A 13,300-nucleotide genomic window follows, 5' to 3' on the forward strand; every position below is an offset into this window, starting at 1 on the left:
AGTAATCACTACAACCAAAAGTAAACTACCCGAAAAAATGCTAAATGGACTCAAAAGTATGGACACATTATTTAAAAAACTCCTCATATAATCCCTTAAATCACTATGGTACTGAATCAAGACTGAATTTACTCATTCATGAAAAGACACATTCCCTAAAAGGTCCCAATGGGAGTTTTAATAGGCCTCAAAACCACAAATTAACCCTCTGTGGGGCAAAGAGGTCCAGCAGTAACATCATTAAAAAAAACAGACTGGTGTTTCTCAGGGGACTAAAGTGTAGATTAGTTTAGACACGCACATTAACACACACTCACATACACATAATCTATCTCCTGCCCAGAGGCCCAGTAGATATCTTATCTGCTCCATCTCAATGGGAAAAAACAGAAAAGGGTAAAGCGCAAACAAAAAACAAAAGGATTTCTTTTCGTATTCACCTGGTTTAAAGATTCTTCATCTCTTTTAAGTCCCTGTAAATGTGCTCCCGGCAGGAAGAAGAGAGACTTGTGAACGCAACCACATCCATGAAAATGAGGTAGGTTTTCTTTTCAGGTGTCAGGTATCCTGACCGCTGAGCCATGTGAGGCTGCTTCTCTTTTGTCACATGCACCACACCACACGCTGGTCTGTGAACCTAAGAGCTCATTTATGAGATATATATTTTGTTTTTATTTATATTTATTATATGCTACAGCCAGCCAACAGTTTGCAGCCAATGTGAATATAAAAAAAACACCATGTGGAGTTGGCCTTACAAAATTGTATTAGTAGTAGTATAGCTATTACCATCTGACGACGGATGGGTCTCAATTTGTATCTATGGTGGCTCGCTCCGCAGCCAATCAGGAGGGAGGAAGGCCAATCGTGTCAGCTGATGAGGCCGAGCATGACCAGCCAACTCATATGACAAGGTTCAAATGAACAAATGCATCGACAGGCTGGTTCAAATCAATGTCTTATTCGTACTTTCATATAAACTGTGCGCGTGAGAAAGAGCGAAGAAAAGGACCTCATAGGGAACCAGAACGGCCCACAATACCTGTAAGGTAATAACCGCAGCATACAATACACACAGTGCATCCAAGGAGAGCTGTATACGGGATGAGCCTCACTCTAAAAAAGTGCACTTCAGTGGAGTAAAGGCTGTAAAGGCGACTATTTACTTTTGTTGAATAAAAACCCATTACATACCGTGTGAGTCCCATTCAGTGAACTCGTTAGACGACAACGAAAACCCGTTCTTTTCAGGAGATAATGTCAAGACGTCAAAGGAGCCGTGTTCTAGTGAAAATAGAGTGAAGATGAGGTCGTGTCGGTGTGCCGTGGGGTTGCCCGTCTCTCTCCTGTGGGACGCCTCTTCACCCGTCCTGACTCCGTGTGGAAGAAGTTCACCGCACTGATTTAACCATCCACGAGTTTGAGTACTGGACTGTACCAACTCTCGGTTAAGAAAGAGGGGGGAGAAGGTTTCGTATTCACGAGAGAAAACTAATTAAAGTACCGTCGAGTAATAGAAAAGGAAGATGTGGAAGATTCAGAAATTTGGAACACCAAATAAAAGAGAGATGTAATCGGGATTTGTGGTTATTAAACGCACATGTAAACTAACAGTGGTATATCACAAACCCCTAACCTATATTTGGTAGGTTCAAAGGCTATTAGACAGTGAGGTATTCGGCGGACGCCCCTTCAGCTTTTCTTTGTCTACCTTCTATTTTCTCTCTCCTTCTTTTGAAATACCTTGAGTTGGTGTAACCCCCAAAACAGCTGGATCAAAGCGACTGACTGTCTGGCTTGCTTCGATTATAATGACAAACCAATTCATTTTGCCATTCATTCATTTGACTTGATACAAAGCAGCATGTGGGGAAGGGGCAGAGAAGAGTTTGGGGAGAAGCCAGACAGACTGACTGGCTACATAAAAAATGGAGGATTATGGGAGGGAGTAACTCTTTTAAATTCTCCCCCGTGCCTCAGTGAAGGGTCGTCTCTCCAAGGCTGAACTTGTACTGCTAGTTTGTAACTGTTGTGGTCGCCACACAGTGATTTATATTGTCATTATTTTGCTATGATGCTGTACGGACGTATTCAACAAGTCGAATCCAGCGGTTCAAGTTAGTTAGAAGTGAAGCTGATGTGATTCCAGGTAGAGTTCCCAAATAAAGTACAGATCACTTCCTAAACATAGCTAATCATCATCAGGCTGCAGTGTGCATGTGTGTGGTTACACAACTCAACCCAGGGCATATGAGGCAATTCCTAAAAGATGTTCTCTCTCTCCATAATTTTTCAAACCATGCCCTTCTGACTTTTTTTTAAATTGTTCTTATCCTTTTTTCTCTTGCAGTCTTTCTTTCCATCCCTGCAACTCCACAAAGCCAAAGCCCTGTGTGTGTGTGTGTGTTTCTGTGTGTGTAGACATACCAAGATGATGTCAATATTTGAATCAGCCTGGCACAGCAGGAAAATAAATAGCCCAATCAATGTTTAACTTGAAATGGTCAGTCCATACGGGCCCCAATGAAAAGGAGAAAAGATTACACATGAAAGGATGTATATGTGTAGAAGGAGAAGCCAGGTGCAAAAACAACTCAGTAACTCTGCAACTCAGTAAATCCATAAAAAGGGGATTTGTGGGAAGAGAGAGAAGATAGAGGGCGGAGGAACATGAGATCAAGAGAGTGGCAGACAAAAAACAGACGGATAGTCAGTGGTGGAGGGAATGATAAGAGAAGATATGCGTTTTGGGAGGATCCTCTGTTTGTTTGTGTGTGTGTGTGCGTGTGTGTGTTCTGCAAGTTTTCTGCGGTCTGCTGTAACAGGGTTTCATGTGCAAGGTTCACTCTCCCGTTGCTGGAAGCTGTGACTCACTGTAGCAGCTAGTAGTTTCAAACCACAACGAATTAAACCAAACCAGAAGTACATCCACTGCATCGTTCAGAACCCACACACAAACACATGGAAGTGCTCACACACACAGGCATATAAATTAATGTGAAATACATTCACACACACACACACACACACACACACAAACGTACTGTACACCGTGCTCATGTTCCAGACTAAGAGCATGCACACTCAATGAAATGAACTGAACATTCACTGCACCTACTTCCATGACCAGTAGGTGGCAGTACATCAAACATGTACACCTAATGAAGTGTGTGCCTTCCTATATACACTCTATATTACGGGCTCTCTCTGAAAGAAGACCTATACTGTGAGTGTGTGTGTGTGTGTGTGTGTGTGTCTTACCCTGTGTGAGTGGTGTGGGGACAGTGACCTGTGCTCCATCCAGGCTGCACAGGTGACCACAGGGGTCCAGGGTCACCACCCCTCCTGTGTCACAGGTAATAATGACAAAGCAGGGGGATCAGTTTACCTTCAGGTTGAAAGTAAAGCGTCTACAGTTTCTACATCGTCCTTGACTCAGAAGTGCCTCCTTGTTGAAAGATGCCACCACAAAGCCATGCTATTTCCACCTGCACTACAGGGCTTTGGTCTGAATGCTTAGCGTGGTAATTATACAGGATGTTTCACACAGGAACCAAAAAAACATCAATCGCCCTCCCTGTCTCTTCAAAGATAATTGTCTTTTCAGTTACTCAATACACTTGGCAAGGTTTTAATTGATTCCGTTTTGTGGAGATAATCCTCTCAAAACAAGACAGATTACTGTATTCAATGGATCATCTCTTGACTAAATATTTTGTAATACTGTGATCTTTTAGGCCAGCTTGTTTTTAGAGGATTCAGTATTTTATATTAAAAAAGCCTGGTTGAATAAATGAGTCATGGACCAGCACAATGTACACATGAAAACTGAGAAAGGAACTCAGATCAAACCTGCCACTCATGAAACAACGACTATTTAACTCAGAGCTCTGGCTGTGATACGAATTGATTTTGTGCTGAGTGAACTGACATCCACCTTCATTGACGATGAGACAGTGCTCTGCCTCGATGCCAGCACCCTGGATGGTGATATCTTGAGGAATTGGAGCATCTTCTCGGCCTATGCGGGTTACCCCTGGAACATCGAGCAATATGCAAATAAAAATGACATAAATGCAAAAGATTTTAGAGCCGCATGGGGGGGGGGTCTGTCATTAACACTTTGAAGTGGCGCTTCAGCATTATCAATTCCAATTGCTTATTTTTGTCGACATATTTAGGAGAAAAATAGACCCTGTGTTCTCCTCAAATGGCCTGTTCACATTGTTGGCATTCCTCACTGAAATGGAAATGGGACACTGAGCAGGGAGAAAGGGAAAGTGTGTGGCAATGAGGCAGAGGTTAGGCAAGACAAAATACAGCGTGAAATATGAAATGTCATTTTGTGACATTGTAAAAACATGTTCATACTGTATAACTCCATCTATCGCAATTTTTCCAACTGCACCGCTCTCCTGGTTGAGTAGGCAAAACAAAAAGAGTCTGTTACTCTGTATTAGGGTAACAATGACAACTTTGTTATCCGCACACAACATGCTCTCTCTGAAAGTGCATTTCAGAGTCATGAGTGCTATCTAAGGACATGTAGTTTAACTCTTTTATGTTTAATGTTTAAAGTATGTTTAGTTTGTGTTAGCATTCCATTACAATTATAACGAGTTGTACAAGCTTGTCTTTCATGTTGTAGACATCACTATCTTTGCTCCCATCTCTTTGCTGTTGTGTGTTTGGCCGACTTGCTGGAATAATAATGCTATGCCAAGTGTGGCTTGCTGATTCAATGAATGTGTGTGTGTGTGATTTGGGGGGATAGAGGGAGACCGAGTGCAGGACACCTGTGGATGGCTGATGAAAGCGATACTACAAACCCTCATGTGCATTCAGCCGTGCTTTAACTGATTCGGATACTTCTCTAAGGAACAGAGTGGATTTCAGTCAGTGCTTCTTCTCTGTGGTAGAAGACACTGTGGTGAAACCATGGAGTTTGAGTCATCCCTGTTTTAAAGCTTTTTTTTCTACGTTTAAATGCAGGCCCAGTCTGGGCACTGACCAATAAGTGGGGTAATTTTCGTCTCCAGTAACATAAAAACAAATAACCTGGGAGGTGGATGTAGTCGTTGGTTTTAAATACAGGGAGCACTGTGCGAGGTGTTTTGTTGTTTTGACTGCGACAGAGTATAGTTTCACGTTCCCCTATCAAAGCGCCCCCTTCCTCACACACACACTTCTCCAGTAACAGTGAGATTAAGCAATTGAAGGAGAGAAAGAGGGTAGCAGCAGATTGGGGGAAAGGCAGAGAAACAAAAGAAAGGAGGGAGGGGAGGGGGCCGAGGAGGTCTAGTTCCAGCTTTACGTGACTTTTGAGAAATTACATTCATTATAATAAAAAAAACTTCAGGGCATTAAAAAAGTGTATGTGTTTTTATGTTGTATGTGTTTCTATGTTGTATGTGCGTGTTTGCGTGTCACCTTCTCTCAGTGGCAGCAGGGTGATTGCCACACTGAGCCTCCCGCTGCCCAGGCTCACCAGATGGGGCGCGGCTGTCTGGACCTTCAGCCCCTTCCCCGTGTCAATCAGGTCCAGCGGCGGAGGCTGCAAGCATCACTCATATTGGGAAGGTAGTCTTCACTCATTGACCGTTATTATAGTCTTCAGTGTGAGAAGACTAGAAGCTACCACATCCATTAGAATTGACCGTTAAAATCAGCCAGCATACAGCATATATGTATATATATAAATATATTGTTAATTTGACTAATGAATAACATAAAATGCCTGCTTGTTTTCTCTCACCTTGAGTTCCACTGGAGAAATTTGATCTGACTCTGGTTGAAACATCATCTCAGAGTCCTGCAGAATGGATGAGAGAGGAGTGGATACCAGCTCAGATGATCATTTATTCATGATAGTGTTTTATGTTCGGTTTTCTTTTCATCTGTATTCCAATGTTTATTGTTCAACGTCATTTCATTGTGTGTATAAATTGTGTGCATCTTGGTGAGTATGCACTACACACCAGAGTCACACAAGTCCATAAAGTTGATGATGACAGTCATACGTAGCTACACATACACACAGAAAAAAAACACGCCTTGCATGGCCAGCTGCTGCCACATCAGAGGAGCTCTCCGTGTGAAAGTGTTCCAAAGGGAAAATTGCACTTGAGAGGAATAAATACACACACACACACATGCATGCACACGCACACACACACACACAGCTCAATGAAAACAAAGATGCCACAACACGTTGGCACAGCCTGCCATGACTTTGCTGCTTTAAATATGTTTCACCCAACAAGCAACACAATCAAATTATACTTTGACATGGCACATGGGGCAACCAGGATTCGACCCACCAACCTTGCGGCCCCCAGCGCACTGCACTACTCCATGCGCCACCATCGCCCCATAAATAAAACGACCATAGGGCATTTCCAACAAACAGATTTTGATCAGATTCACTCCTTTATGCTCCTCTGGTCAAATGTCCAGATATGTAATAATCCAAAAGAGATCAGATTCATGATTGGATGCTTTTGATCTTTGATTTTAGAGCTTTGATCAAGTCTCCACTTCAGGCCAAACCTCAGAATAGCCAGAGCATTTGCTTATTAGTGGAGCGCCTAATATACATTACCGCCTTTTTGGGCCACTAGCGGGCATGGCTATTCTTGTTTAGTATTGGTTAACAAAAAAATATTTTAAGGGCAGAAGAAGAAGAAGGAAGCCTTGAGAAAACTGAAAATAGCAGGGTGTAATTCGACTGACATAAAAGGAAGAGTACGGCAAAACTAAAAAGAGGAATGAAAACACAGCGAGTTAAAACAGGGGGAAAAATCTCCAAAAATGTGTTTGAATAAACAAGCTCAGATCTACTACCAAGGACAACCCCTGCAGTACCCTACAATTCAATAAAACAGACTCGCTTCTATTTGTGTGCACACACACACACACACACACACACTCACACACACACAGATGGTTCTCACCAAAACACCGCCCGACCACATATCCGTTTCTACCTTCCGTCATCTTCCGCCTCACTTCCTCTTCTCTCTCCATGTCATCCTGTAATAATCCTGTGATAATATACAGTATGGACCTCACGCAGGTTTCCCCATTTTAGTATCTAAACTCTCCACCTTGCAAATCTCTTTACATTTGCAATTTCTTCAGCAGTTCTTCCAACTCTCCTTCTGTCTTGACTTCTCTTTTTCTCTCCCTTTCCCTTCATTTCTACAACAGACTCTTTTTTAAAAGCTCCCTGTCCTCCTTCTACGGTCCAGTCGCCAGCTTAGGAAGCACAGATTCAAGTCTGCTTCATACCACTTCCTCTAATTCAGCGGCAGCTTCCTTTTTGAGGTCACTTCCTTTACTGCCTTAACACCCTTTTGCCTTTAAACACACACAGACACACGCTTGCTGTTCTTTGCAATTCAGCCACCCCTGTAACCCCTATGCACACACACACACACATCCACAAATACTGTCACGCGTCAGCTCTTTTTGTTATCGCATAAAGATGTGAGGCCCCTCATTGCACGGATTTTCTTTTCATTACCGTTGTAGACAAAACAAACACACAGTGTGATGGCAAGAGCTGGACAAATACACAGATGAGTTGTGGATTATGTTTTTCAGGATAACGTTTTTTCCCTCTTCTTTTTCTATCTAATATCCCAGTTCCTTCCTGTATGTCCTTGTTCTTCCACCTGGACCTTCCCCTTCTGTCTAGAATTCTTTACTCCATCATTTTACCTGGGTGTATTTCATTCTTTCCATGGCCCCTTTCATCTTCTTCCCCCGGGGGAGCTCCGGTCTGGGCAGGACCAAACACGCTTTTGGTCGTGTTGGGCTCTGGTTTAAGCACAGCAGTTGCGGATCTCGCAAAGAACATGTGAAAATTGCTGTTAATTCCTTCTAAAGCTGCTCTTGCCAATGACATTGAAAGTGAAGGTCTATAATGGGATAGCCATCGCTCTTTGTTGCAAGTAAAAACTCTTGTGTTCCTATCAGATGGAGCTTTTTAACATTTTTCAAAATTCTCATTTCCTCTCACATAAGGCAGCCTGTTTTTTGCTATCCTCTATGCCAAAAAGCTGTGATTAACTTCCCTGCTCAGCATTAAAGAGCATACATAGATAGAGGATGGCAACTTGATGGGTACCATAGGGGAGGATTTATATATAGTTGCTAAAGAGCCGGATAATTTTAACAAGTTGGGGAAGACCAAAACAAATCCTCTATCCTTCACAAAATGTACTTTTATTGACAAATACTACTTTAAAACAAATTAAATGCCTAAATTAATATCCAAAATGACATAAACACACAAAAAAAGGTTTTTCAGCAGAAATAGTCCTTTAAATAACTGGAAACAACTTTGTGCATGTACCGTTTTTAAAATCACTAACACGTAAGTAAAACAGCGCATGCGTCCACATCTCTATTTGATCCCATCTGTGGGACAGCTGAGTATCCCAGAATGCTTTGTGTGCCCTGCAGCTGGAGTCAGCGGTGGAGATAGAAAAATGGAGAAAAAAACCAGAAGGACATTCTCTGTTTTAATGTTTTTCTCCATGCTTTCATCCCTCTGTCCAGTCGCTCTGTTTGTATTTCCTCTACATCTGTTTTTTCTTTCTCCCCCATTCGATTACTTTCTTATTTTCTGGCAGGCTGTATTCTCATAACCAACCCCCAGGTCATCCCAGCGTTTCCTGTTAATAACACTCATTGGGAACATACTTTTTAGTGCTCTAGTTTCCCAATCTGTGAAGAATAACACATTTCAGTCCCATGTCTGTCCGTTTTCTGGGGGGGGGGCGACATTACTTGTATTTACTGCTTTCATCCAAGTTTTCCTTTACCGTGCCCTTGCTGCACTGCTCTCTGTCCGTATCTCTCTCTTCCTCCATCCCTCTGTCCCTCACTAGCATCCCCTCCCCTTACATTCCAGCATTAGCCTTCCGCCCACCTGACAAAGCCAGCATTGTATCACAGATGCTGTTTAGTATGGAGTGCCTCTGTCTGGGGCTGAATGGGGTAATCTTCATCCTTTCTGCTCACTACACTCGCCGTGCTGTGAAAACCTGAAGTATGCCTTACGCATGCACCATGGAGGTCAACATGCCCCCCCCCACACACACACACACAATGCTTCCTGTTGGACATAAAGCATTGCTCTTCTCTGTCACTTGTCTAATTCGATGTGCTTCATTGTCTGAGGGTTAGTGTGCTTGTGTTTTTGATTGATTTTAATGCGTGTGTGGTTTTGGTGATTAACACTAACAAAAGCCGTGAACCCCTGCTGTAACACAAACAAACATCCAGCGGCATTGTTCTCCAACCTGAACTCTCTCACACTCAAATGAACTTTTTCTCTTCTATCATTTGCCCAAATATCCAGGATCCTCACAGGAAAGAAAGTCCATTGTTATTGCAGCTGACTCAAAGCTTGAGGAAACTTGAATTTCTATGGAGGGTGTGCGTTTCTTCGGAAGAGCCCAGATTACCTTTACTGCCATATGGAGAGGATCAACTGATGTTTGGGTTTCTGAAGGGCCGGATATGACAGAGAGATAAGGAGATATAACTCACATTTAACATAGCTCACATGGTGGAATCAACTGTGAGTGCTGAAGAAGATGCAAAGAGGAAGGCAGATGACAAACAGAGTCTGGTCAACAAACAGCAAAACTCAAGAGTGGAAGGAAAAGAGTTGGGCCATGGTGGGCCCTAAAAAGTTTCATCGAGTTGCACCACTCTCCTCTAAACAATACAGGATCCCTTTCTGCCCTGACGAACACCCAAGCACCTTCCCGCTAAACTATGTGCCAACACAGAGAAGAAGAACGTTTCATTCTCAAAGGGCTGTAAGAACACTTCTATCACAGCTCTTAGGTGTTTGGTCACGTATACTGTACGAGCCTATAGTAACATTACTGGTATGTTGGGTGCATGTGACAGAACAGTTGTATCCTCCTGGTTTCTACATCATGAAAGGAGACCAGCTGACCAATAGTGGTTTTAACATCGCTTCCCTCCCTGGGAAGTTTAATAGCACCCTACTACACACTCACATACCACAAACATGCCCTCCTCCATCAGGATACGTCTGACATATTCCTGGTTGATTTCCACGTTCTTCCGGATCATAATGGCTGCATTAGAAGGGAAGCAACGTGTATGCTGCTCGGATGAACTCATGGCAGCTAGAACACGTGAGTCATGGAATAATAGTAGCTTGTGCATGCAGTGATTCACGAAGGTGTTCTTTAGGTCTGCTTGTGTCAAATGTGGGATGGAGCTACATCCCCAAGATGAGCAGTCAAAATAAGTCACTGCTGTGATTTGCTGCCTTATTAAAATATCTTTCAGATTCCAATATGAACCTTGTGTCAGCAAACATTCAAAGTTATTCTAACTAAAAAACAATTTAGACACTGATTATCCCACGTGTAGTAAATATATTGTTCATTGTTTTACTTCTTAAGTTTACTAAATCTTGTCTTGATCTTCAGCATGTACTAACACACACATTTCTATATGGGGACTTTTGATCAGCAGCCCAGAAACAAACAAAACGATCCCTCTGTTGTTTCTGCACAGACCAAAGTCTGGAATTAAAGTCGGATAAGATTGAAGCTTATCTTTAAGGAACCCGGAAAATACTCCCCAAGCTGTGGATAAACACTGCCGGCTGTTCAACCACCGGGAAAGGAATTGAATCACCTACAGTCCCACATTTAAATCGAATTCGGAACATGTACACGCGCGCTCACCATTATTGACGCGGAGCCACTCGTGTCATCGCGACGCGCAACAGCTCCACGCTCCGTTCTTCTGTCGCTTCCTCCGTCGATGCCGCGATCAAACTCGACAATCGACGCGTTCCCGGTGCAGCGGTTTAACCCTCTGTCACATTCACACGCGCACGCACGCGCACTCACGCTCCAAACGTACACAAACGCAAGAAGCCTATTGCGGCGTGTGTGTAGGAATGCAGCAACAGCTGGAAGTGCAGGGGAGGGAGTCTCTCTCTCTCTCTCTCTCTCTCTCTTTCTCTCACGCACACACACACAAAACCTAATGTGCAGGTGTTAACGGACCACCTTCTATTGACCTCTCTTTTGAGCAAGTGAGAACGAGAGAGGGGGATAAAAAGAGTGTGTGTGTGTGTGTGTGTGTGTGTGTGTGTGTGTGTGTGTGTGTGTGTGTGTGAGAGAGAGAAAGAGAAGGGGAGAGAGAGAGAGAGAGAGAGAGAAAGAGAGAGAGAGAATTTCTTAAGTACCAGTGGGTAATGATAAAAGAACACGATAAGAAGCATAGCTGATGATATTACGACAGGAATGCACATGACGTGGTGCATAACTGCTGGTTTTGATTCAGACACAAGAAGCTCAACATCATGCGGTAAGTTGGTAAACGCTCTTGAAATGTAAATAGCCACCTAATTTTGTCAGGGAAGTATATTTTCTCCCTGGGTTTGCATCAAAAACCTCCTAAATGATGAATCGTCCTCAACAAAACGATTATAACGACATTTCTGATTCCAAAGGAACAACACAACACACGTTGGGGCAAAGGTCAATTCTCTGTGTCCTTGATCCTTCGTCCGTCAAATGCTGAACATGTGGAACCATCAGTATTTATTAAGCAGTGGATGGCTGCTCTTTGTATAAGTTATGTGCACCATGTGAACATTTTTCAGCTGCATGCATCAGACTGAAGACAACATGGAGCCGGCAGTGCTGTTTTGGAGGTAAAGGTCATTTCATTCTGCAGATGTTTACACGGTTACTTGAAACAACGGCAAGCATTATGTAGAACTATAATACCATCGGGTAAGGATTTTGTTTGGGCTATGCACACGGACCTGAGGCAACTGAGGCGCAGCGCCTGGTGTGTTGTTATGGTTGGGAAATGATAAATGTAGTCTTGCAAGTGGTCCACTGGTTGGGACTGAGGCCATGGGTGGTTTACCCACAAACAAACACACACACATAGCACAAGATTATCTCGTCTGAGAGGCACCGCGTGGATCTCTTTGTGGATAAACAGGAAGGAGGCTTGTGCACACCAGCCCGGCTCCGCTTTCTCCACTGCTGCAATGTGCAACGATCTGCTGCCCATAAAGGTTTGCAACCCACAGAATTACATATCCCTCAAAGTGAGAATCTGAAAACGACAAGTTCACAAGTTTACAAATCCAACTTTGTTGCCTCTGTTTTGGTAATGATTGAGAAGGGAAAAAGGAAACGAAGGGGTGTTGCCCCGACAAAGAAAAGCCTTGAAATGGAACAGCTAAATGTTATCAGGAAAGGGCTCCCTAGTCTAGCATCCTTTTAACTTTCTCTGTTGTGTAATTTTTCCAACCCTTTTAAAGCTGCTATGCCTCCATGGTTTCCTTTCTATACTATGAGCGCTGCGAAGACATCATCACCGGAGCCCCCCCATGTGACTGCAGGAGGCTGAGCAGGGTCTCTGGGGCTGTTCGGAGACATGGATTTAGACCAATGCATCTTGCTTCAGCCACTACATGTCTTAATTCTTCCACAGGCCTTGAAACAGTATCCGAACGACTCATCACAATACTCTGACAGCTCAATTAAATCTCGGGGAAATCCCTGGTATCATCATTGATGTGTGTGACTTTGAGGATTCGTGTGGGTAAAACTATTCAACCCACATACTCTTTTTTTAATTATCAACCTAATGACAGATAATGGCATGACATCGACACCGTTTGTGGCTCACGGGTAAGTGAGGTGTATTTTCAGTCTTCTGGTGGCGAACCTCCTCCCGTCGTGTCACGTCTCTCTCATTATTTTCTCCCACCCACAATCTGTCAGAGGGAGGGATCATAATAAGATACAGTGCCATGTGTTTTTACAGCTGGCTCCATACTGACATCATCTTGGTCTAAAAAAGAGAACTTTGTGATCTGAATGTACTGAGTGTGACTGACCTGGTCCGCCAGGGTCACCGGGGTTACAGCAGTGGTTAAATGGACCCAAAGTCGGTCGGCTCACTTATATATTTGCGGAGTACCATCGTTATGCTGATATAAATAGCTTTCCAAGAACTTTATTTAACGCAAACACACCAAGCAGCCAACCCATTTGGACTTTAGACATTAGATGACGAAACAAAAACTAATTTAAAGTTATTTTCTTGTGATGAAGCCAAGTGGCAATTGTTTGCTATAACTTTGGCACTCTGGCAGGGGAGGGTTTGTTGAAATAAGGAGAGAGGGGGAGAAATGACGTTATAAGACTTATATGTAAGTTGCAGACTGAGACCGTGATGGCCAACCAATCCCAAAATACTTTTTTGG

At 43.2% G+C, this 13,300-nt stretch overlaps 1 protein-coding gene across 3 annotated transcripts in view; it reads right to left on the reverse strand.

Moving 5' to 3' along the window:
- Positions 1-10,974, reverse strand: part of phldb2b (pleckstrin homology-like domain, family B, member 2b) — a 32,907-nt gene extending 21,933 nt beyond the window's left edge. Inside the window, exons 1-5 of one of the 3 annotated variants that reach the window (XM_037455922.2) lie at positions 10,746-10,974; positions 5,756-5,812; positions 5,431-5,554; positions 3,938-4,036; positions 3,262-3,345 (exon numbers count right to left, since the gene is read on the reverse strand). In XM_037455922.2, coding sequence (XP_037311819.2) covers positions 3,262-3,345; positions 3,938-4,036; positions 5,431-5,554; positions 5,756-5,812; positions 10,746-10,748 — 367 coding nt within the window. In that variant the 5' untranslated portion in view covers positions 10,749-10,974. Of the gene's footprint in view, positions 1-1,194; positions 1,634-3,261; positions 3,346-3,937; positions 4,037-5,430; positions 5,555-5,755; positions 5,813-10,745 lie in introns of those variants that run through there. The other 2 variants (XM_037455926.2, XM_037455927.2) reach the window with 2 other exon arrangements.
- Positions 10,975-13,300: the final 2,326 nt, after the last annotated feature.

The sequence above is a fragment of the Pungitius pungitius genome, chromosome 19 (assembly GCF_949316345.1).
Source record: "Pungitius pungitius chromosome 19, fPunPun2.1, whole genome shotgun sequence".
NCBI lineage: Eukaryota > Metazoa > Chordata > Actinopteri > Perciformes > Gasterosteidae > Pungitius > Pungitius pungitius.